This window comes from Ovis aries, chromosome 3, assembly GCF_016772045.2.
Source record: "Ovis aries strain OAR_USU_Benz2616 breed Rambouillet chromosome 3, ARS-UI_Ramb_v3.0, whole genome shotgun sequence".
NCBI classification, from domain to species: domain Eukaryota; kingdom Metazoa; phylum Chordata; class Mammalia; order Artiodactyla; family Bovidae; genus Ovis; species Ovis aries.
The window spans coordinates 90,375,541-90,402,108 of NC_056056.1; the positions used below are offsets into that span (position 1 = coordinate 90,375,541).

Here is a 26,568-nt window from a genome sequence, read left to right on the forward strand (position 1 = left end):
ATCAGACTCCACAATGTACTTAATGAACGTGTTTCATTCTTTCGACAAATAGAATTTTGATTTGTTTTTATGGTTAATAGCTTACATTTCTTATGTCATTTTTATGTGATTACTTTTCATGTGTGAGCATATAAGAAAACATGATATATTTCTTGACAATGCACTATACTTTCTGTTTCATATCAGAACTGTATTTTCAGATTATAAATCCATAAAAGAATTGTCTTTTAGTTTCTTTTCTTTGACATATATTTTAGTACTCTAGAAAGAGGATATTTCAAACCACTAGTTAGTTTTGTTATATTAAAGTTCTTAGGTTTATTTAGAGTGTTGATTTTACATATGTTCTTAACCTTTATTTGTAGAAAATAATAACTTACTGGTATAGGGAATGTAGAAATTCCTTGGAGAAACAATTTTTAGGAGGGAATTTTTGACATGTGAAATCTTAAAATATAATTATATTTTTTGGCCACACTGCATAGCATGCGGGACCTTAGATCCCCAACCAGGGATGTAACCCACCCCCTGCAGTGGAAGTGCTGAGCCTTAACTGCTGGACTGCCAGGGAAGTCTCAAAATACTGTTTCTTAATAGACTGAGACAGACAGTACACTTTTGTTGGTGTTTTGTTTCCACCTCTACCAGGAGCTAGAACAGGATGTCAACATTTTCTGTGAAAATTACCAGAGATATGCCACTACCATTTCCATTTCTTGCTCTACGTCCAAACAGAGCTAGTATCTGTTGGCTACCCCCAAAATATACCACAATGGCATATTGATTATTTTAAATTAAGAAACTGCCAACAAAGGAGGGACACTGACCCTCCTTTCTGTCTGACAGAAAGCAAGAAATGAGTCTCTCTTGTGAAACATACACTGCATGCACCTAAAGATAGAAGGACACCCTGCTTGTGGAAGATAGGGAATTCAGGTTGAGAAGCCCATAGAAACAACCTTGTTACTTCTTTAATTTACTACCCCAAGCCCAAACTGTTTAGAGTTTTCACTAATTAAGTGCCCAAAACCTGAGTTTCTTTGTCCTATTAGTTCCTCACACAAAAAAATTTTTTTTCTTTTATCCAAAACATAAAAGCTGACTTCTTTGGCTGGGTTCCATTTCTGTGAGACCTCAGCATGCAGAAATTAAAACTTGTTTCTTTTTCTCCTACTAATCTGTCTTAGGTCAATTTTATTATTAGTCCGCAAGAACTCAAGGAGGGTAGAGGTGGAAATTTCTTTCTTAAGACATCCAACTAGAATAGAGTTAAATAAATTCATGCTGAGGGAAAGCATTTAAGTTCATTTCTATGTACAGCTGATCTTTGAACAATGCAGGAATTAGGGCTGCTGACCCTCTGCACTGTGCATTGAGCTGCAGATTGTATAGCACTATATTTATTGAAAAAAAATCCACATTTAAGTGGACCTGTGTTATTCAAACCTGCATACTTAGATGTTTTTCCACTGCCCAGGTCATTTACATTCTTACACTGAGATTTTTTTTTTTGTTGTGCCCATCCTACCATTTTGGACACTTTATTTGCCTGTGTTACACTATTTTGAAAATAGATTTTTAATGTGTGTATACTACTTAACCATCTCCCCCTTTAGGTAACCTGGATGGTATTTGATTCAAATTTTTTTTTAAATAGCACTATTCAGTTTACCTAATTTAAAAATAAATTCATCACAGGGTATCTAATATTACCTAAAGCTCTTTTCCCCCTACTTGTTTCTCTCATTTTCCATTAATATGATGGTAGTCACTAGGAATGCTATGTGTTGCTCAGTCAGTGCTACACATCCACATTTGTATAGGTTAATGAGTTCCAAGGGTTCAGGTCAGTGTTTAACCAGGTATGTATATCAGTGTTGAAACTCTCCTTCACCTTGGGTGTTTTGAGTCGCCTGCAAAATTGTGTTGCTAAAGACGTTGCATAAACTTAACAGTTGGTGTGAGAACTTCCATAGTAAATCATTCACTGCCCACTAAATGTAAATGCAGAAGCCTAGGGTGTGAATGGAGAAAAAAAGAAATTTAACATATTTCCTAGGAATTTGAGGGAAAACCTTACGGGGAAAGTCTATGAAAATGACCAGTACCTGTTAAATTACTATACTTTCCTCAATAAGAGAGGCCTGCACTTCAGTAAACACTTGAATGCTGCTCTATTCAGGCATCATGTTGGATATTTGAAGCACAAAGGTCAGAAAGTCCCTGCCTTGGAAAATGTCCAGAGGCAGAGCCAGAAATAGATGATTGTATCATAAGATAATAAAAACTGAATATTGTACCAGGGTGCTAGGCTAGCACAGGGTCAGAATTGCTCATATGAGGTGGAAATTGCCTGGAGAAGTTGGGAAGGTTGCAGGGTTCAGGTTATGGATGGCTCTATATACTTTCCTAAGTAAATTGAATCTAATGTATGTGCCTTCGTATGCTGAGGCTTGTAGCCTGGTCAGTTTTGGATTCTGTATAATAATCACTGGCTAAGAAGTAGAGAATCAATTTAAGGAGGGAGGAAAAGATTGGAATGAGGAGCTTAGAGCTTAAATTAATATAGCATAATAGAGCAGAAGGACAAATTGAGGAAATATTTAGGAAGTAAAATTATAAGATTTTTTTTGCTTAAATCAATATGACTAGTTTGTGTGTGTGTGTGTGTGTGTGCTGTATTTTCTTTTTTTAAAATAATTTGTTCTCTTTTAATTGGTTCAGTGGAGACCAGTTGTGTGGTATAGAAGACCAGTCACAAGTCGACTACACTAACATGAAACTGCAGAAAAATTTGTTTCATTCTAGCTAATCTTCCAATTATCAGAAATTTATTTAAACATTTCAAATGAAACAAGCAGAAAGTAAACCCTAACCCAAAGGGATGAGAAAGGGCTATTCGATAATCTTAATACAATGACGATGATCTATAAACAGTTTAATATCTTATATGTGTGTGCTGTATGCTAAATCACTTCAGTTGTGTCTGACTCTTTGCAGCCCTATGGACTGTAGCCTGCCAGTCTGCTCTGTCCATGGGATTCTCCAGGCAAGAACACTGGAGTGGGTTGCCATGCCGTTCTCCAGGGGATCTTCCTGACCCAGGGATTGAACCTGCATCTCTATGTCTCCTGCATTGGTAGGCAGTTTCTTGACCACTAGCACCACCTGAGAAGCCCTTGATACCTTGTAGGGCTGCTATCAGTTAACTTCTTATCCAGTTACTGAAGTGCTTGCTATGGAAAAACAAAAGTGATTGGAAACATGTTTCCCCAGAGGCACTTTCTCTGTAACAAACTAGAGCTATGAATATGTATCTGTTAAAATTCTAAAGCAGTGGCTGGTTGCAAGAAGTACTTATCTAATGATTTATTTAGATCACCTAGAGGCAGGTAATCTGGATTCAGAACCTGGTACACTAGCTCTGTGACCTTGAGCAAGTTATTTAATTTAGTTAAACTATACTGGGGTTCCCTAGTGGCTCAGCAGTAAAGAGTCTGCCTGCCAGTGCAGGAGACGCAGGTTCAATTCCTGGGTCAGGAAGATCCCCTGAAGGAAATATGAGGAGGAAAGAAAGGAAGGAAATGGTAGCCCACTCCATATTCTTGCCTGGAGAATCCTGTGGACAGAGGATTCTGGTGGGCTACAGTCCACGGGGTCACAAAGAATAGGACATGACTTTGCAACTGAACATCACCAACAAACCATAAATAATCTTCCAATCTGGAAAATCTGGATAGCAGTTCCCACCTGCATAGGACAAGTATGTGGTTTAAGTGTGATAATCTGTGTTAAGTGCCTACCATAGTGTATGGTACATAATAGGCATTCAGTGTTTAGCAGTTATCACTACAGAGGTAATTAATATCCAGAATACCTTCAACGGAACCTAAGAGATTATATCTCTTTTCTCTTCTTGTTTCATTTTGAAACAAATATTGCAAAGAAGTACCTAGCATTCTCTCTTTTCTACAATTTCAAAACAGCCTAAAATATCCCAATTGCCTGCACATACAGAGTCTATGATGGACAGTCACTATGCATCCTTTTGCTTTTTAGGTTTTTGTTCTTTTTTTTTTTTGGTCTGACATGAGAATTCTTTTCCAATGTATTTAGTGTGTGTTTAGAACAGCCTTGTAACAGCATCATCAAGGAAAACCAAGGGAGTGAGTTGAAAATTAGGAGACTCATTGTTCATTGGCTCATGTTACAGAATTATTTTTATATCTCTTTCGAGTGTTCCCTCTAGGTGAGCATCTTTTTTTTTTTCCCATCAAAAATCCATCTAAAGAAGGTAAGTTGATGTCTGTGATTTAGCATAATGTTTTTCCAAAATGGAATAAGCAAGAAAACAGTCATTGCAAGGGATGTGCTGCTTGAACGGATTGCTTTAGGCAAAAGAATAAATTTAAAATCCTCATTTTTCACAAGTATTCTTTCTTAAAATGAGCTGAGAAAATAAGCTTTCCCACTTTGCAAAAATAAAAAATTCCAGAATACATCCCACATCTTCCTCTTATGAATTGACCCATCTGGAGACACAGTTCAGAGCAACTGAAAGAGTACTGGTTAATCATATGGATTCTTTTAAATATATAAATAGACTATTTTGCATAATCTATTGAGACACATTGGAGTAAAATTCATGGGAAAAATGTTAAGTGACTTTCAGGGGTCTTTATGCCTTAAATAAGATAGAACCAATTTTATCAAATCATCATGAGATATGTATTCTGATCACTATCAATATTCGTTTTATTTTACAGAAAACAAAAAACATTTAAACTTACGATAAAACATATATAAACTTAAAAATGTCCAGATGATCAGAAAGGCTTAAATTGATAACTAATTTCTGATTGATAAATGTCTTCATGTGTGTTTGAGGAATAATTCATTTCTAATGCATCGTCCTGAACCAAATAAATCTCTCCTTATATATTATATACCAGACCAGCCCCTATTTGAAAATATAAGCTCTGTCTTTGGAGTGTATAGAACACTACCTTTAAAGTCATTTTAGCCATGGGAAAAATAAGGATAATAGTGTGATATACTGGAAAGAGAAGCATATCAGGAGCTGGAAAAAAATGGTTCTTGTCTCAGTTCTGCTAATACCTATTTCTATCATTTTTCTTTTTCTTTAAGTGATTATTAAAAGCATAACTATGCGTTCTTCTGTAGTCATTCTTAGGAATTTGTTGCAAAGGGGCACTTGTCACTGTTCACCTTGCCCCAATTTGTTCCTGTGTGACACAGACCCTAAGGAGGGTTAGTCCATGCTCCTGTGCTCAGTCACTAAGTCTTGCCTGACTTTTTGTGACCCCAGGGACTGTAGCATGCCAGGCTTCTGGGTCCATGGGATTTCCCAGCAAGAGTACTGGAGTGGATTGCCATTTCCTTCTCCAGGGGATCTTCCTGACCCTGGGATGGAAACTGCATTTCCTGCATTGCAGGCAGATTCTTGACCACTGAGCCACCAGAGAAGCCCAAGGAGGGTCTGTGCCATTCTTTTATTTTGATTATTTAAATTTTGACTAGGTAATAACATGGATCAAAATTTAAAATGTAGGAGAAAGTTATTCAAAGAAATCTCACTTTTGCCCCTCAGCCATATGGTTCACAGACATCTAATTTGTTAGGGGTGTGTGCATTCATGTGCTCTCTTTCAGAGAGATTTAAACCTAAAGAGATTATTCATTCTTTCCCCTCATTTGTACACAAATGATGGCTGCAATACATACCATTTTTCACTTTGATTTTTATTGAATATTTTTGAGACCATTATCACTTCATAGTTTTTTTTTTTTTTACATCTAAATGGTATTACATTATGTGGATATAGCCATTTATTTAACCGAAGCTTTATTAATGGATACTGGATTATTTCCAGTTGTTTCCCATTCCAAACAATGCTGTTGTGAGAAACATGCTCACTTTGTATTTCTCTTATGTGCAAGTGTATCTTGAGAGGTCATAAGTAACAGCCTGGATTCTGAAGACATGCTGCTGGGATTTGAAGCCTGGCTGCACCATTTAGTAGCTGTGCATCCTTGAGCCTGTGAGGTAACTTCTCTGTGCCTCACGTTTCTTATCTGTAAGAGTTCAGGGTATTGAAAAGATTCAAAGAATCCCTTTATATAAACTACTTGAGTGAGTGCCTGACATACAGTAAATGATGTTTTGGTTGCTGCTGCTAGTGTTATTGGTATTACTATCACCATTATTTTTAGGGTAAGTTCCCAGACATGGAACTACTAAGTCAAAAAGAAAATACAGTTCTAATTTTGAAGGGTATTGCCAAAATAGTCTTCAATCGAGATTCTACAAATTATTACCAGCAATGATGTGTGAATAGAATGTTTCTCCACATTCATGCCCAGAAAGTATTTAAAAATTTTGAATCTGACGAGTGAAAACTATTATTACATAGTAGTAAAACAAGTTATTGCATAGTAGTTTAAAAACTTTTTAAAAGCTTTTATTTCTTTTTTGTGAGGAGGGTAATACGGTTTTATGAGTCCTTTGGATTTCTTTTGGTGTGACTTACCTGTTCAGTTCCTTTGCCCATTTTATTTGAAACCAGGATGTTGAATTTGTTGTATGAATTTGTAGCTCTTTATATTAAATAAACCGTGTGTTAGTGGTATGACTTGCAAATATTCTAAAACATTTTTTAAATTTATCTTTTGACAACTTTTGCTGGGAACAGCCACTCAGACTTATTTATTTTTTACATAGCTGATTTTTATGTCTTCTCTTTTATGATTTCTGGATACTGTCATGTTTAAAAAGGCATTCACTATCCAAGATAACAATTTAAAATAATCATTCCATAGTTTACATTCCATAGTTTACATTCCATAGTTTATAATCATTCCATCGTTACATAGTGGTTTGATTTGTTTTCCATTTAAATCTTTTACTCATTTGGAAATTATTGTGATAGAAATTTTCAGCTATTGATCCAAATTTAAGGTTGCTACCCAGTTGTCTCAAATTATTTTACTGAGTAATATCTGTTTTTGAAATGATATGAGATGGCTACTTTATTGTATACTTAATTACTGTATTCTCTCTCCTGTTTCAGACTTCTTAGTCCTTTTCTATGGATTCATACCCTTTCAATACACTGTTTTATGCTTTAATATCTGACAGGGCTAACTAGTACTCACTCATTGCTTTTTGTCATATACTTCCTAGCTATTTATGTATATGTTTTTCCTCCTGTAAACTTTAAAGTCAGTTTGCTAACACACACACACACAAAAATTATCTTGGTGTTTTTTGAAGTTCACAGTAAAGAATTCAAAGGTTCACTTGAAGAAAACTGAAATCTTCATGATGTTTCCTTCCTCTCCAGGAACTTGGTACCTTTCCATGAATTTCAATCTTGTTTTGTGTCTATCAAGAGCATTTTAAAGCTTAGTTTGTTTGTTTCTTATTAAGTTTATTCCTTGATCTCTTAACTATTTTGTCACTTGTATAAGAGGTCTTTTATTTTCTGATTACTGTCTGTATTAATGACTGTTATTTCTATTCATTTAATACCTTATTGGTTTTTCTTTTTCTTTGTAGTAAGTTTTCAGTTGATTCACTTGTAGTTTCTCAGTGTAGTCACTTCACGGTAATTGTTTTTGCCTACTTTAAAATATTTATACTCCTCTGTCCCTTTTTATCTTATGTATTACTGAACACCTCTCAAAGGCAATGTTAGATAATAAATGATGGTAGGCCTTCTTATCATCGGCAAGTCTTTACTCACAGTGCTTACAGTGTTTTCTAAGTATCTTCCTGGTTTGGCAGTTGAGATAAATACGTTTTAATCACATTCAAAAGTTTTCATCTATTTTTGTAATTTTTTTTTATTTTCAAGAGTTTTAAATAAAAATGGGTATTGAATTTTGTCAAATATTTAAGCATTTATTAAGACAATCATATAATTTTCTCTTTAGATTTTAACCTAATCACATATCCATAGATAAAAGAATACTGAACCATTTTAAAATTCCTAGTACTAACCTGTATATTTTCCACTGCACTTAAAATAGTTCAGATTTGCCTTGATATTCATAAATGATTTTTCCCATTTGTTGATGTCAGTATTATGTTTGACTTAAGTTTTTAGAAGTCTTTATTATGTTCTAGAACTATGTAAATTATACAGAATTAATCTATAATTTGAAAGTTTGATAACAGTTTTTAGTAGAACTATCTGAGTCTGATGATGACTTTGGACAGCAACTCTTCAATGACACCACTATTTTTTTCTTAAGTCAGGTTTTGCAGATTGTATTTCCCTAGAAATTATCCATTTTAACTAGGTTTTCTATTTTCCCCTTGTTTTAGATCTAAATTTAAATAGTCCTTTATTTTTATTCATTCTTGTATATTAATGTATTCTTATATTTAAGACTGACTTTTCCTCTTATGGACGGTGCTTATGTGGAACTTGTAGGAAGTATATATAATGTCTTCATGATCATTTCTCATAAATTCTTCAATATCTTCTTAAAGATTTGGAAGAGGTAAGTTTTGTTTTAACTTCTGGATTTTGGGGAATTTATTTTTCTAGTTTTGCCATCAAGTTCTCATTTTATAGTATTATGATACAGTTTTATCTCTATTATTTCCAAATTTTGGAAATTTACTGATTTCCTTGTGACCTAACGTATGGACGATTTTTGTAATTGTTTCATTGAAGAAGACAGAACTAAAGACAGTCTGTTTTTAGAGGACAGGGTTAATATGTATATGCATCAATTTTAATATCATGGTTTAGAATACAGACTCTAGAGCCAGACTTCAGTTCAGTTCAGTTGCTCAGTCGTGTCCGACTCTGCGACCCCATGAATCGCAGCTTACCAGGCCTCCCTGTCCAGCACCAACTCTCAGAGATCACCCAGATTCATGTGCATCGAGTTGGTGATGCCATCCAACCATCTCATCCTCTGTCATCCCCTTCTCCTCCTGCCCCCAATCCCTCCCAGCAACAGGGTCTTTTCCAATGAGTCAACTCTTCGCATGAGGTGGCCAAAATATTGAAGTCTCAGCTTCAGCATCAGTCCTTCCAATGAACACCCAGGACTGATCTCCGTTAGGATGGACAGGTTGGATCTCCTTGCAGTCCAAGGGACTCTCAAGAGTTTTCTCCAACACCACAGTTCAAAAGCATCAATTCTTTGGTGCTCAGCTTTCTTCACAGTTTAACTCTCACATCCATACATGACCACTGGAAAAACCATAGTCTTGACTAGACAGACCTTTGTTGGCAAAGTAATGTCTCTGCTTTTCAATATGCTATCTAGGTTTGTCATAAGTTTCTTCCAAGGAGTAAGCGTCTTTTAATTTCATGGCTGCAATCACCAACTGCAGTGATTTTGGAGCCCAAAAATATAAAGTCTGACACTGTTTCCACTGTTTCCCCATCTATTTCCCATGAAGTGATGGGACCCGATGCCATGATCTTCGTTTTCTGAATGTTGAGCTTTAAGCCAAGTTTTTCACTCTCCACTTTCAATTTCATCAAGAGGCTTTTTAGTTCCTCTTCACTTTCTGCCATAAGGGTGGTGTCATCTGCATATCTGAGGTTGTTGATATTTCTCCTGGCAATCTTGATTCCAGCTTGTGCTTCTTCCAGCCCAGCACTTCTCAGGATGTACTCTGCATAGAAGTTAAATAAGCAGGGTGATAATATACAGCCTTGATGTACTCCTTTTCCTATTTGGAACCAGTCTGTTGTTCCATGTCCAGTTCTAACTGTTGCTTCCTGACCTGCATACAAATTTCTCAAGAGACAGGTCAGGTGGTCTGGTATTCCCATCTCTTTCAGAATTTTCCAGTTTCCTGTGATCCACACAGTCAAAGGCTTTGGCATAGTCAATAAAATCATAGAAATAGATGTGTTTCTGGAACTCTCTTGCTTTTTCGATGATCCAGCGGATGTTGGCAATTTGACCTCTGGTTCCTCTGCCTTTTCTAAAACCAGCTTGAACATCTGGAAGTTCACGGTTCATGTATTGCTGAAGCCTGGCTTGGAGAATTTTGAGCATTACTTTATTAGCATGTGAGATGAGAGCAATTGTGCGGTAGTTTGAGCATTCTTTTGCATTGCCCTTCTTTGGGGTTGGAATGAAAACTGACCTTTTCCAGTCCTGTGGCCACTGCTGACTTTTCCAAATTTACTGGCATATTGAGTGTAGCACTTTCACAGCGTCATCTTTCAGGATTTGAAATAGCTCAACTGGATTCCATCACCTCCACTAGCTTTGTTCCTAGTGATGCTTTCTAAGGCCCACTTGACTTCACATTCCAGGATGTCTGGCTCTAGGTAAGTGAACACATCATCGTGATTATCTGAGTCATACAGTTCTGTGTATTCTTGCCACCTCTTCTTAATATCTTCTGCTTCTGTTAGGTCCATACCATTTCTGTCCTTTATCAAACCCATCTTTACATGAAATGTTCCCTTGGTATCTCTAGTTTTCTTGAGGAGATCTCTAGTCTTTCCCATTCTGTTGTTTTCCTCTATTTCTTTGCATTGATCGCTGAGGAAGGCTTTCTTAACTCTCCTTGCTATTCTTTTGGAACTCTGCATTCAGATGCTTACATCTTTCCTTTTCTCCTTTGCTTTTCGCTTACTCTTCTTTTCACAGCTATTTGTAAGGCCTCCCCAGACTGCCATTTTGCTTTTTTGCATTTCTTTTCCATGAGAATGGTCTTGATTCCTGTCTCCTCTACAATGTCATGAACCTCAGATATACCAGATATTAATTCAATATTGAGTATTTATGAACCTAAAATGTATTCTGGCCAATGTCTTATATGTTTGATTATTTATGTAAGTGCTTAATTTCCTTTAAACTAATTAAATAGAGCTCTTTTACAAATTAATTTTGGCAGTGCCACACATCTATTATACACATACAAACACACAAACACAGGGACCTCAAAGCTCCCATTCCAAAGATTCAGTCATGCATCAGGTACAGCAATGTAAAGCCCATCAGTTACAAAAGAGATTCAAATTGGGTTTCTGGCAGATGTGAGAAATCAAGCTAACTTGTCTAGATGGCAATACCCTTTTATAATAATATTTATGGAAAAGACACTTCTACTCATACATTTTTGTGATTTTAGGAGCCAAGTGGAACCTTTCTCTTCTTCTTGGGGATGTCCCAGTCTTGGACAAGAACAGACAGGTTTTTTTTCCTTTTTTTTTTCTTGATCCTTTCCTCCATTTGACATCAGTATAAGTCTTAAATATCACAAAATTTCTTTGTCTGTAAATGGAGAAACAATACCAAACAAAATGAACAACCCAAAGAACAAACACAAAATCCTAAATAAATCCTCAAGTTTGGTATTGGGGTTTTACAAATACCAACAACACAGGAGACCATAAATGACATAATTAATACAAGAAAGGTCACAGTACTTGGGGCACAGGGCCCCAAGATAACCCTGCCTAAACCCCTTGTGGAGATCCCAACAGGTATATGGCCACATATTGTTACAATAAAATATCATCCTCCTCCCACTCATGCATTTGTCTCCTTCAAAATAAGCCTCAGAAGACTTGCTTTAGGGATAGTTGAAACTTGTTGATCATTTAAAATTCTCCATTTTTAAAGACAGGAAATTCAAGACAAGCAAAATACATAATATACACACAGATGCCTCCAAAGAAACAAATGAACCAGTTCATAAATCAGGTAAAAGTCCAACCACTCTTGCCTCTCTCCAAAAGGGTACCCTACTCAAATTCAAAATAAATTGACTCTTCCAGAGAAAAAGCCCTAGAGAGGAAATAAAGGCCCGACTGTTCACACCAGATTGACTTACCATACTGTATGCATCCCATTGGCTCCCAAATGTTGATTCTTTGCTCTGACTGCCAAGCACTGGGGCAGCCGGTGCTGCCTCAGGGAAATTCAAAGGGAAGATCCTCAGGATGAGGAACGCCAGCATCTGCTAAGGCCTTACCTGAAAATCCCCCAACCAGGGCTGGCTAGCCATGAGCAACAAGGCTTTTGACTGACTACAACAAAATTTGTTACCAAGTTCAAGTTTGTACTGCTTGCTGCATGACAGGCCAATAAATCAAAAGATAAGTTTTTGGAGCAAGGAGTGGCGGCTTTATTCAGAAGGCCAGCAGTCTGAGAAAATGGTGGACTCATGTCCCAAAGAACCATCTTGCCTGAGTTAGAATTCACGCTTCTTTTCTACTAAAAGGAGGAAAAGTAAAGTCAAACATGTCCTGGTTCCTGTCAGCCTCCTAAAGGGATGTTAATTTCTTCCTGCCTGTAGTCTTTCACAGGTGGGCCTGGTCAGGTTGTTTCCTGTGAGCTAAACAAAGGTATTTTAACTTAATGCTCATTACCTGGGAGGCAAGTTCCCCAGAGATGCACCATTATATATAATTTAAGCTTATAGGCAACATCCCGTTAGTGATTAGCTTCTAATAGAATACAAAGGTTCTTCCCTATTACTCACCGCTCTACCTAATATAACAATTGTTAACATCCTGCCACATTTGCTTTATCACTCTACAGAAAAAGCTTTCCTTTTTTTCACTGAACCATTTCAAAGTAGATTGCAGATACTGATACTTCATCCCTAACTACTTCAGTAGGTATCTCCTAAAAATAGGCATTCTCCTGCTGCTACTGCTGCTAAGTCGCTTCAGTTGTGTCTGACTCTGTGCGACCCCATAGATGGCAGCCCACCAGGCTCCCCCACCCCTGGGATTCTCCAGGCAAGAACACTGGAGTGGGTTGCCATTTCCTTCTCCAATGCATGAAAGTGAAAAGTGAAAGTGAAGTCGCTCAGTCGTGTCCGACTCTTCCCGACCCGGTGGACTGCAGCCTACCAGGCTCCTCCACCCATGGGATTTTCCAGGCAAGAGTACTGGAGTGGGGTGCCATTGCCTTCTCTGAGACATTCTCCTACATAACCATAAAATCTCAGACTGGAGTGAATTAATAACATTCTTTCCGTATGTCATTTAATTCCCCAAATTTAAATATTTAAATATATTGCCTTCCCCAAAATGTCTGCTTTATTTATTTTTTGGTCCAGAATCCAATCAAGGTTTACAACACCTCAATTTGTTGTTGGGTTTTGGTTGAGCCATAACTGCTCCGTCCTTCCTTTTACTTTTTTTTTAAGCTATTTTATTTTTGAAGCATTAGGGTCCACTGCGTTGCAGAATGCCCCATGTGATGCTTTCCTTATGCTATTTTGTGTAAACTGCAAGTCACTTAGATTCTGAATAGATGTGAATTCCAACATGGTTGCCATTAACCTCTTAAGAAGAGAATAAATATTTTTGTTCGAGGTCTGAGTACTCTCTAAACTTCAGCAAGCAAGCTTTGGATGAAGCATGGAGGAAGCAGTTTTCTGATGAACCTTAAATTCAAGTAGTTTCCTATCATTACCACCTGCAGTAGTTAAGGAATACATTGCAGATGTCAAATAAATGGAATACTTTTTATTTAAAAAGTTGTTTTATGTTTCTTTTGTATCCCTGTAGTAAAATAAATTCTTTCAAAAGGTCAACCTCTTAAGCACCTTTATACTTTAATCTTTTTCTCTAAGCTTATTTACATTTTACCCATTTGGTTTCATAATCTCATCTATCTATTTTCAAACAGAGTGAGAATAACCAATGTTAGAAAACAGAACAGAGCTAACTCTATACACACACAGTGCCAGGAATAAAAATAAAACACTGAATATTTGTTTAATTCTTTGACACAAAATTTAGTTAAAAGTTGAATTTAGAGCCTCCAAAGAACAGAGTCATGTAAGTATGTAGTCTGAAGACAAGTTTAGAAAAGAACCCTATTTGACTATAAAATAATATTCTTATAAGGTCTTTACAAAGTACTTTTACATGTATTATTAGACTTGAGCTTTAAAACTCTGTAAGGTAGAAGGCTTTCCCTGTGGTTTAGGGGTAAAGAATCCACCTGCGATGCAAGAAACAAGGGTTTGATCCCTGGGTCAGGAAGATCCCCTGGAGGAGGAAATGGCAACCCACTCCAGTATTCTTGCCTGGAAAATCCCATGGACAGAGGAGCCTAGAGGGCTACAGTCCATGGGGTCACAGAATTGGACATGACTGAGCAACTGAACATACACAGATAGTTGAAGAAGGTAGTGAAATCTCTCCTTTTCAAATGTGAAAACTGAGGCTCAAAGATATGTACATAACTTGCCCAGGATCTCACGACTACAATTGGCAGAGATGGGATTTAAATCTGGCTGTGGATTGCATGCCAAAAGTGTGCTGTGGAATCTCATTTGATTGAATTTACCTCCTCAGTCAAAAATCCAAATATTTATCTTCAGGATGCTTAAGCTTCCTGCCATCAGTAACAGTTTGGCACTTCCTTCTGTAGGTGTCCTCCCTTCATTGTCAAATAACAAACTTCTTTGATTTTTGGAGACTCTGTTACCATGGAAATCTGGGGACATTATTACTTCAGGAAATAGTCACTCCACATAAAGTGTTCAAAATATCAATTAGGATCACTCTTGTTTAGACAGATCTGGAAAAGCATCAATCCAGTTTGCACATCTTTCAATGAAGAATCAGTTGCTATATTTAATATTTCCTTTGTGTGTGTTTGCTCAAGTATGTCCCACTCTTTGTGACCCTTTGGATGGTAGCCCTCCAGGGGTGAGTTGCCATTTCCTCCTTCAGGGAATCTTCCTGATCCAGGGATCAAACCTGTGTCTCCTATGTCTCCTGCATGGCAGGTAGATTCTTTACCTGCTAAGCCATCAGGGAAGCTCACTGGTATCTAATAATACTCACTGGTTTTGTTTTTGTTTTTGCCACACGGCTTGAGTGGTCTCAGTTCCCAACCAGGGACTGAACCTGGGCCATGGAAGCAGTGAAAGTGCTGAATCCTTACCCACTAGCCATGTATATATATAAACACACATATACAAAACAATTTATATACATATATACATGCAAATCGGAGAAGGCAATGGCACCTCACTCCAGTACTCTTGCCTGGAAAGTCTCATGGATGGAGGAGCCTGGTAGGCTACAGTCCATGGGGTCGCTAAGAGTCGGACACGACAGAGCGACTTCACTTTCACTTTTCACTTTCATGCATTGGAGAAGGAAATGGCAACCCACTCCAGTATTCTTGCCTGGAGAATCCCAGGGACAGAAGAGCCTGGTGGGCTGCAGTCTATGGGGTCGCACAGAGTCGGACATGACTGAAGCGACTTAGCAGCAGCAGCATACACACAAATATGCTTGTTTATTTATTTATTTATTTATTTTTTGGTTTGTTTTCACTCCAGTTTCATTTAGTGTTTTTGTCATAGGAAGGCTGATCATGTAAAACTTTCTGTATATTTGAAATCTCAAAAATAACCCAAACTAAGTGGCAAGTGAAATAACTGCTTTGAGATGAAAAATAAATTTTAATATTCCTTAACAAGAACACAAGATATACACACAAGAAAGTTTTCTTGTACTTAAATTGCCATTTTCTGTTATTAATTTTGATAACATGTATTTCATTGCATTTATGAATAGGAATAGAGAGTGCATATACATAGAACCAATGCTGAGAATGGCTGTTTGCTTTCTGAGGTGCTTGCAAATGGTGAGTTCTTCTATTTTCTAGCTTAATCACAAGCCCTCACCTAATAACTTTATTTAATTTGCATTATTTTTGCAAATTGATCTCTGGATCTGTTTGGCCTAATTAAGTCAGTTCTAGCGAATTTGAAACATATTTTAGAGCATCAACTTGCTTTAACACGCACAGACTCTCATCTCCAAGGGGAGAGATGAAGGGGTGCTCCTCTTTGTGCATCTAACACAGGACCTGCCCAGAGCAGGTACTCAACAAATGTTTGCTGAACAGGACTGTCCTCATTTACCTAATGGAAAGTGAGAAGAAAGGCATTTCTTTATTGAAGCGACTGCCCCCAAAGAAACTCAGTCTTACATGGATTGCTCCCAGATGCAGACCAGTGTGCCTCTGTGGATCCAGTTTCTGACTGGTCACTTTGTAGCAGGTCATTCCCCTCACCCCTAGGCTCAAACCCATCTCTATTTTTCAATATCTTGAACCAAGTGCTTTCTCCTAATTCATCATGTAAGAAATAGACCCGTGTCTAGTAATGCTGAGTCAAAGGAAGATATTCAAAATACTGATACTTTAAAAGTTTAAATGAAATGTTAATCAGAACCAGTTTGCAGTGATTTGCTTTCTATCTCTCTCTTTTTTTTTAACCATGGATGGCAATTTCTTAGGAAGAACATGCCAGCTCTCTTTCACAACCAAATTTTTTTTCTTTTTCAACAAACAAAATTCTTAAAACTATTTTGAGGTTTTAAAAATTGCTGGTTGAGTTTTAAAAATATTTCAGTATGTGGTTGGAGGGATGGTTTGTTTTTCTCCTTAATTTTATTGCTGAAAACTTGAATTGATTTTTTAAATTGCTATTGACACTTATTAATAGCAGTCTTAGGAAAGATGACTACACCTAGTCAGATGGGACAAGTATTTAGTGAATTTTTCCCCATGGCAATTATAAATATTAGGAGAGTTTTCATGGATGTATCATGGCTACCTAGTGATACAGAATTGGTAAGACAAATGATTATAAAAATGCGGTTTGTTGCACATTGTATGGTAAGAACAATGTAAACAGCTTCTCCTTGCAACAGATCATTATGAGAAGAACCACTGCATTCCAAGCCTGGAAGAGCTTCCTTGTCTCTCAAGAAAATGTTAAGTCCTGGTCCTGTCCGAAAAGCACCCAAAAAGACCATTAAATCAACTCCTCATTAAACACCCACCTCAGAAGTTTATAAAAACACTGAAGTAACATTCTCACAGAAATGTAGTCTGAGTTTAGAAAATGAATATCAAGTACATGCCCAAAAGCTTCCATTTCACCCGTATACAAATGGCTCCAGAGAAAGGAGAGGAAATCACCAACGATATAACACATCTGTCTGTGAGCAGGGGAGGAGGAAATAAATAGTTCATAGGGTAAATCCTCTGGCCCATAGTTCAGCCATAGATCCCACAGTGTCACAAGCCAATGAATGTCCAGGTATCTTTTCAGATAACTTCCTGAGCGTTGGAGTGTTCTTCAGAGTTTCTTATCTTGCTCCTTCCAAATGCCAACACAATTGCCTTCAGTGTCCTCAGCTGAAGTCAGCCATCCTGCAATATGAATCAGAACCTGTTGTACCACGGGATCTCTCTTGGTAAAATAAAACTATCCCCAGAAAGCAATTTATCAGATAATTTTGCGGGAACATCGCAAGTGACCAGTATTTTGTGCTCTCAAGATTTAGAGAGAATTAAAAGATCATGTAGTCCACCCAGCACATGGTGTAAATGTTCTTAAATTAGATTGTAGTGGTGGTTGTGCCACTCTGTGAATATACGAAAACCCACTGAATTGTATACTTTAGATGGGGAAATGTTATAGTATATAAATTATATCTCAATAAAGCCGTTTCAAAAGTTATTGTTATAAGAGGGAAACAATGGCTCAGCAGGAACTTACAATAAACTTCATATGACTGACGATCATGTGTAGCAACCTTACTGTCTTCAATGAGGAAGGAATTTTGGATAAAGGTCATTGACATTTTTCTCATCATAGATAACTATGGAGACTGTGCTGAGATCTGATGACAAATGGAATGTGGAGGTCCAGTCATAAGAATAAAGAGCATCGGCTTGATCCAGTAGGATCTCTGCCTAACCTAATATTCTGTTTATGAATCAGTAGGGAGGCAATGGCTGCCTTCCATGACATTGCTTTAAAGGTTAGGAATATGGCACCAATTTCCTCAAATCCTTTTCTTAATATACTAAAGACTGTTGACTAATAAATTTATTTAAGTCCATCTTGAATCAAATTATATTTTCAGCTTGTTGTAACACATTCCCTATGCTTCCCAATTTGCTTTGGATGATTTGAACATCATTTTTGTGTGGAGGCAAAGACTCTTATAGAATCCTGAAGCCCTCACACCTCTGATATTCACCACCCTCTCCCCCATGATGCTGTCAAAAGGCTTTTTTTTTTTTTTTTAAGTATGAGCAAGAGTTTCCAATTCTCCTCTGTCTACAAATTTTTTGCTTCCACTGCCTTCTCTGAGTTTGTGCCCTGATTCTAGTTGGAAAACTAAGCTGGTGGGTATAGTGTACTGATATATTGGAGACACACAAGGGTCCCTGGACATCAAATCAGTACACAGACAAGAAAGTCTTCACTGAGTTTTAGAACCCATTCAGTTCAGGTGTATTTTTTTGTTTTTGTTTGTTTGTTTTGATGCAGACCATTTTCAAAGCCTATGTTGAATTTGTTACAATATTGTTTCCATTTTATGTTTGTTTTTTTGGCCAAGAGGCATGTGGAATCTTACCTCCCCGACCAGGGATCAAACCCACATTCCCTGCATTGGAAGGTGAAATTCTAACCACTGGACCATCAGGAAGTCCCTTGGTTCAGTTTTATACATGATGAAACTGAGGTCCAAGGAGAAGAGACCATTTGTCCAGAGTCACAAAATTAACCAACAGCAAGACTAAAAGTGATATGTCTTTAAAAAAACAAAAGTGATATATCTTCATTCCCAACCACTCTGCTTTCAAAACTACCAGGGTGCCTTGTGGATTCGATATAACGCTCATCTCAGTCCCTTTCTGCTTCCCTCTTCTGATTTTCTTTGTGGTTTGACCAGCACTGACCTCACCATCCTGTTTGGTCTCATCCATGTCTGCTTCATCCTGGTCAGGTTCGAACGTGGTGCCTCGGTCAACAACATCCACACCAGCCTGCACCCTGGGCTTCTCATTTTCCCACTTGGCAAAGCCTTTGTCCTTTGCAGCTTTGTCATGGAACTTGGACTTCATTTTCGGGAAGGTGTGGGACCCTGAGTCCCCCCAGCCAGCCTCTGACCACACAGGCTCGGTCTGGGTGGCCTGGCTGGTGGTGGCCCGCTGCAGCCGCACAGAGATCTTGCCGGAGGAGCCTGTGACCAGTGTGATGGCTCTGCTGTCCAGGTCTCGGTGTCCAGCAGTGACACCAGGGAACTCAAACACCTCATCCTGCACTGGAAGGGGAAAGCTTACTGTGATTATTGTGATTATTTGACATCCAACTGCTTCATAGCAAACGGTCAAAGTGGTTGCAGACAACAGGAGTCCGAAGGGCAAGGTCCTAGAGGAACAGATCAGAGGCGGAGTGAAACTGGCCTCAGGTTATTGAGACCTGAAAGCAGAGAGAGCGTGCAGGGTTCAAGGGTTTTTAGCCACTGCTGCTCATCCTGAAGAAGACCTTTGTGTTTATAATAATGGCTCTGACCAGTTTTAGATCTAAAACCCAACCAAGGTGCAGGATTGGAAGGTGAGCAGAGAGAAAGCACAGTAGGAAAGAAAGTAGAGGACATTACCTGGGGGCAACGAGGGACTTCCAGGCAGTGACCCATGACTGCTGCCCAAGGAGGGTGCCCGGGCAAACCTCCTGCAGGCCAGAACCAGGAGATCTTTGCACTGTTTATGACAGTTGGCTCCACAATCTGAAACAACCCAAAGCATCACAGGTGATTAGTGTGAACCTCGTGTGTTGGGTGCTGACCAGGTTTCCAGGGTGGTCTTTGGGCTGTCGGGACTCCCCTCCCCCACCCTTGTTTCTGTGTTTAATCTCACATCCACAGGGTGTGTCTAGGGGCAGTAACAGGGCCCTTCCTGGGGTTCCTAAAGTTCTCTTTTATTTGTTCTGTTGTTTCTTCTACACAGTTCATTGAAGTGCTAGGGAGCAACAAGCAGGGGCAGTCTGAGGGGAGGAGTTGCCTTTGTCCTCAAACTAGTTGTAAATTACATGGGACTGGGGTTCTTCTCCAGACCAAGACCCATCTCCATAAATGCACTCCCTGAGCCAGAACGAGGGTGAGAAGCCTTAGCGTCTACTCTCTCCCAGGACCTACTGCTGCCTCTCATTATTAATAGCAAGGCCTCCCTCCATTCAGGATTTGTCTGCATTTTCTATTCTTCTTCATGTCCCCAAACCTTTTTCAGAGCAGGTGATTTCATCTTTCACTTCCTTTCTTGGCACAGAAACAGAAGACAAGGTGAGCTTATGCTCAATAAACATGTTTCATTGGCTGCGGCTTGGAAATGGCATGCAGCAGACCCTGTGATTGTCCCATGAGATGCTTTAGTTAAGAAAGTAGATGTTAATTGCTACTTGGGGTAGAAAATTTTGGCCATTTTGGAAGATAACAGCACAGTTATTTCCTAGGATGAGAGTTCTACATTCCTCTTAGAATCACTGGACAGATACGATCATTTTAAAGGGTGTATTTCTCTCTTACCACCAAAAAGGAGCTTTCTCATTATTTTCAAAACCGTTTCCCTCTAAATCAGTGGTTCCCAAACTTTTTGGCACCAGGGACCAATTTCTTCATGGAAGACAATGTTTCCACAGACCAGGGGTAGGAAAGATGGTCTGAGGATGATTCAAGCACATTACATTACCGTGCATTTTATTTCTAACCTAATGCTGTCCTAATCTGACAGCAGGTACTGGTCTGCAGCCTGGAGACTGGGGACTCCAGTCCTAAGTGGTCTAGTTTCAAATGGTTTTGTAATGATATCATGGAAAGATCAAATTGTAATGATGTTTGGTCTGTTTTAATTAGACTTTTCACTCTACGTATCTTTAAGAGAAAATACCATATGAACAGAGATCTTAGGGTTTAATTGGTTTTCATCTTCATAAAATTGTATGTGTGTCTGTCTGTCTGTCTAGGGCATAAGGGGGAGAAACCAGTATCTTTGCTGCTTGAAATCAAGGAACAATTCGAGTTAGACTAAGACAACTGATTCAGAAAACTAAAGGGATTTTTTTTCCCTGAGCACTAAAGGGTGACTCCCATAGAGGTTTAAGGAAGCCCAAAGAGGTTTACTCTTTGTAAAATGAGAGCCAAATACTGAAAGACAGCTAGAGAAAAAAAGGCATCACAGGGAACATTATTAATCTGAAGGCATTTTGTGATTACAATATTTCCTTTTGTGGTTTTATTATATTTTTCAAGAGCATTATCAGATTCTTAAAAGAACCAGTATGAACAGTCTGCATAATACATATTACATAATATTATGTAATAATCTTTTATCTACAAGTAGCAACAAAAGTATCTACAATTTGTATTTATTAAATATATATTTATGCAATTGCTATAACTTTCAATTAAATGGGGGGAGTATATGAACAAATTCATTGAAAAGGGCAAAAGTGTCTCCTCTTCTCTCATCGTCATCTGTGATTTAGTAGAGACAAGACTAGCTATGTGAGAGACGAAAGAGATGTATATGTATTACAGAAATGAGCATGGGTTCTTTTTTTTCCCTTGAAGGACTAAGTTCTTATATACAGTATTTCCGCTGGGCTTGCTCTCCTCAGAATTCCCACCTTGAATGTGTGCTAATGATGAGCAGGACATCTTAGAGATAGAGGTTAGATGTGTGTGGGATGATGAGTGTAGTTTGCTTGGGATAAAATTCCAGCCTGGGCGCTCGGAAACGAAATGTCAGGGAGTCCTTTCCTGGGCACATTAACTCTTCAGTTGCCAGTAGCCCCAAAGCCCCTGGTTCTCCAAGATGCCGAACGCGTTAAAGTTTCCATCAGACAATTATGACTTCTGCCCCAAATGTCACATTTAAAAATTTTAACAAAATAATGTTTACGTACCTTTGCATTTGTATCCTTGCTTGATTATGCCCCAGAGCTGTAACAAAAAGACAAAGGAATGTCAGGGAACCTGACAACGCCGCAGAGAAGGAAGTCCTGGGAAGCGTGGTGACTGGTGGCGCACAAACAGGATGTAGCTGCTCCTGACACCCTTCCTGTCAGATAGAAGGACCCTCTCCCGGCCCACTGCAGCTGGAGCAATAACAGGAGTTTGGCTTCCGTTTTTTTTCTGGGAGCCAAACGGGAGCTGGGGTGGGAAGCTGACACTGGTGAATGTATTGGACTCTTTTGTAATGCGCTCTCAGCAAATTCACAGAAAGATTTTGTCCCTCTGCCTTTGGAAGCCCTAGATCTCTCTGCTTTCCTTTCCTTTTCTTTTTTTAAATTAGGGTATAGTTACTTTACAACCATAGTTATGCTTGTTTCTGCTTTACAGCGAAGTGAATCAGCTATATATTTATACATATATCCCCTCCCTGTTGAGCCTTTCTCCTATCCCCACTCCTCATGCCATCCAACTAGGTCACCACAAAGCACCGAACTGAGGTCCCTGCGCTGTACAGTAGGTTCCCATCAGCCGTAGGTCTCACACATGGCAGTGCACACACATCTAGTCCCACCCTTCCAATTCACACTGCTTTGGCGCCCCCTACAGGAAATTAGGGATTCCCTGGTGGCTCAGACGGTAAAGCGTCTGCCTGCAATGCGGGAGACCCCGGTTCGATTCCTGGGTCGGGAAGATCCCCTGGAGAAGGAAATGGCAATCCACTCCAGCACTCTTGCCTGGAAAATCCCATGGACGGAGGAGCCTGATAGGCTACAGTCCATGAAGTCGCAAAGAGTCGGACACGACTGAGAGACTTCACTTTCACTTTTCACTTTCACGCACTGGAGAAGGAAATGGCAACCCACTCCAGTGTTCTTGCCTGGAGAATCCCAGGGACGGGGGAGCCTGGTGGGCTGCCGTCTATTGGGTCGCAGAGTCCGACACGACTGAAGCGACTTAGCAGCAGCAGCAGCGGGTAACTCAGCTGGTAAAAAATCCACCTGCAATTCGGGAGACCCCAGTTCAATTCCTGGGTGGGGAAGCTCCCCCGACAAAGGGATAGGCTACCCACTTCAGTATTGGGATTCCCTGGTGGCTCAGGCGGTAAAGAATCCACCTGCAATGGGGAGGCCTGGGTTCAATCCTTGGGACGGGAAGATCCCGCAGGGAGAGCATGACAGCCCACTCTAGTATTGTTGCCTGGAGAATCCCCATAGACAGAGGAGCCTGGTGGGCTACAGTCCACAGGGTTACAAAGAGTGGGATGCGACTGAACGATTAGGCACAGCAAAGCACACAGCACAGGAAATTAAGCAACCCAAGCAAACCATCCTACTAAAGCATTTGAATTTTGCTTGGTTACTTTCTGGGAAGCATTTCTGCCTTGATGGAACACAAAAGAGGACAAGATCTTGCATCTGTTCATGTCATTATTCTCTCCATGTGCCCAGTGTTTGGTCTGTGCCAGGGCTGTGCCAACCCAGGTAGAAGTACGATGTAGGAAGTGACAAGGGAGTGTCTGCCCAGGCAGTTGAAGATTATCATCGTGGTGACAGTGTTCTCACAAGCCTCTGCCTCGCTGTAACCTCCGTGAAGGGCATTTCCCACATTCTTTCTCAGGCCTCCTGCAGCACTTGCATACAGGAACCAGGGACTTCAGGAGCAGGGAACGTGGATGAATTAAATGGGCTTAGCCCTAAAGTTGGAGAAGCTCCATTCCTAACTTCTTCGTGGTTAGGCTGAGTGACTGATATCTACCTAATAAAACCATTTTGATAGAAACAGGGCTGGTAGGGGCTATTGACACTGACGGGGGTGTCGTGCACAATGTTGTTATAGAACAATGCCCTGAGCGTGGGCATCATGGCCCTAGGAGAAGAATACATAGCTGCTGATTCAAGGCGGTAGGAAGGTTGCTCCTTACTCTTTCTGACAAGGAAATCCCACCAGTGGAGAGTGATTCCTTTGAGCCTTAAAAGTAATTTGTTCCTTCAGAAAACATCACAGATGTCTATTGGGACAAGGTAACATTTTGCCTCGGAGACAGGAAGGATTATTAAGACAACTAACTGGAAGCAAGGCCTCAGGTGTCTCGGATGACTGGAAGAGGGATGGGGAGGTGTCACTGCAGAAAAGGAAGTGGGTAGGTAGGCCAATCACATCTCTCAGAGCTGTAAGGATCTTTATGATCATCAAGTTTTCTTCCCTTTTATAAAAGGCGAGTGTCATGATGCAGGAAGTCAAATAATGTGCAAGGTCCCACATCTGGGAAACTTTGTGGGTATGAGAAAATGTTTCCTCACAGAGCCCTTGGTCTTTGTAATAACAAAAATAACAGTGACAGCATTGAATGAACTCTTGCTATGTAAAAGGCAGTTTCACAAAGTGAGTGAGTAATGAGTAAGCTATGTGTAGCAATTCATTTTATGCTCACAATATCCCTGTGCTTAGTTGCTCGTCATGTCTGACTCTGCGACCCCATGGACTGTAGCCCGCCAGGCTCCTCTGTCCATGGGGATTCTTCAGGCAAGAATACTGGAGTGGGTTGCCATGCCCTCCTCCAGATCCTTATGAGATAGGTAATGATAATTTTTTCATTTTTATAGACGAGGAGACTGAGCTACAGGGAGGTGAAGTCACTTGACAAGATCTCATAGCTAATCAGTAGGGAAAGAAGGTGAAGAATGTGTCACTTGAGGAAAGACAGGATGCCATGGATCCTGGGTGTTTTGCATGAGATCAGAGCAAAAGCCACTGAGCTAGGACAAGAGAGGATAAGGTTTAAGAAGCATTTGATTATCTGGCTATAGCATGTTATTAGCACAGCTGCAGAAACTGCTAAACTGCTGAAACAGATAAAGTCAAGCATGAGACCCATGAGGAGGGTAAGTCAGAGCATTGCTTGCTAATGCTTACTTAAGAACCAGGAGACAACACGAGGCAGAAAGAGGCTCTGGGTCAGCATACAAGCCAAGGACAGGAGAGGATACTTCCCATAGCCCTTTGCCTGTGAGATCTCAGGCTCCTGTAGGAGTGACTGTTTGTGGTGGAAGGAGTGCTGGACTGAGCATCAGGAGACCTGAATATGAGTCATGATTCTGCTGCTCATGATCCATGTGACCTTAGGGAAGTCACTTAACTTCTCCGGAGTTCAAAGTAAGGGAATTAGCAAAACTCTTTCAGCTTTGGAATTCTAATTCTAAAATCAATGTATTTCAAGCAGTGTCTGTTTGCCTTCCTTACCCTCAAAATGGAATTTATTTCAAAAGTATGTGGTACAGGCACTAAAAAATGTTTCCTTCTATTCCCCCATAATTCCCTTCAAAGCCCATCTAGAACATGATATTTTATAAATCCCTTTGAAAACCAATGAGGTTTTTTGTTTGTTTGTTTGTTTGTTTGTTTAATATGCCTGTGTAAAGATCAACTCATTGTAGCAATGAAATTAAGTATATTTTGGAAAGTAAAAAGGGCTATTAAAACTATAAATGAGTTCATTTCAATTAAACTCCAAAAGTATCAAGGCACACTAAAAAACAAAGAGAGAAGGGTTCACTTTGAGCTCTGTGGCATGCAATGTCTGATATCATTTAATCATCACAGCAACATGACAGGTAAGTCTTAACCCTCTCTTACAAATAGGAAAATAGAGACTCCGAGATGATCAATAATTTGGTCAAGGACATAGAGTTAAAGGCAGAATTGAGATTCAGAGTTCTGGACTCCAAGTCCAGAGCATTCTACCTGATCACAGCTGCATCTAAAACCTAGTGCAGCAAATGCACTGTGATGAGTTGAGGAGGGGAGTGTGGAAGCTCCAAGAATCCTACCTTGTTGCTTCTACAGAACCTGTGGCTCCATGGAAGGGAGAGACATCCAGAAGCACTTGGGAGCAGAGATAAGACCTTGAGATCTGATAAGGACCTACCAACTCTCACACCATGCCAGGGTCAGAAGCCTCAACTTGACTTTTGGCCCTGGCCAAAGAAATTCCCTGGGCCTCCCTCTGCAGCAGAGAGTTGCGCACAGCACCATCCAACTCAAGCATTTTTCAGGTCTAGACACAGGCAAAAGTCCCCCTCAGAAGACAGAAACATGAAAAAGGAGACGTATTTGTTTGATGATCAAGTGGTCAGGTGACACAATGCCAGTGGCGTAGCTGGTAGGAGAACCTCTCTTTCCCTGGGGTGGGTGGAGAGAGCTGTTAGGCTGGCCTTGCCCCTTGACCACAGCAGCTGCTATGATCACATGGGACCATCTTTAATATAACCCCACTGCCTCTAATTTATCCATTCTCAGAGGGATGCTTGAATAGAAACTCCTGCCCTTCGGCTCCTCAAAGCCAGTTATTCAAGAATGAAAGGGAGGGACTCCCCTGGTGGTCCAGTGCTAAAGACTCTGCCTTGCAATGCAGTGGATGAGGTTTCAATCCCTGATCAAGGAACTAAGATCCCACATGACCCAGGGCAACTTAGCCTGCTCACTGCAACTACTGAGCCCATGCGGTACAACTAGAGAGAAGTCCACATGTGGCGTGAAGTACTTGCCTGCTTCAACCAAGATCTGACACAGACAAAAAGCAAATAAATTAATATTAAACTATTTTTTAAAAAAAGAATGAAAGGGAAAAGTATCATTTAGTGGGAGCTTATATGATATCAGCTATGAATTTCATATGGGTCCACAGTGGGACGTGACTGCTGAATGAAGCTAACAAAACTGAGTTGGCACCTGAACAAATGCCACTCACCTGGCTGCTGGGC

General features: G+C 39.7%; 1 protein-coding gene across 13 annotated transcripts in view; it reads right to left on the reverse strand.

The window, feature by feature from the left end:
- Nucleotides 1-15,430: 15,430 nt before the first annotated feature.
- The window catches only part of RASGRP3 (RAS guanyl releasing protein 3), a 115,412-nt gene continuing 104,274 nt past the window's right edge, over nucleotides 15,431-26,568 (reverse strand). For all 13 annotated transcript variants that reach the window (XM_060412271.1, XM_060412272.1, XM_060412274.1 and 10 more), the window contains 4 exons: nucleotides 21,760-21,796; nucleotides 19,460-19,585; nucleotides 18,756-19,120; nucleotides 15,431-17,213 (listed from right to left, as the gene is read on the reverse strand). In XM_060412271.1, coding sequence (XP_060268254.1) covers nucleotides 17,205-17,213; nucleotides 18,756-19,120; nucleotides 19,460-19,585; nucleotides 21,760-21,796 — 537 coding nt within the window. In that variant the 3' untranslated portion in view covers nucleotides 15,431-17,204. The remainder of the gene's footprint in view (nucleotides 17,214-18,755; nucleotides 19,121-19,459; nucleotides 19,586-21,759; nucleotides 21,797-26,568) is intronic.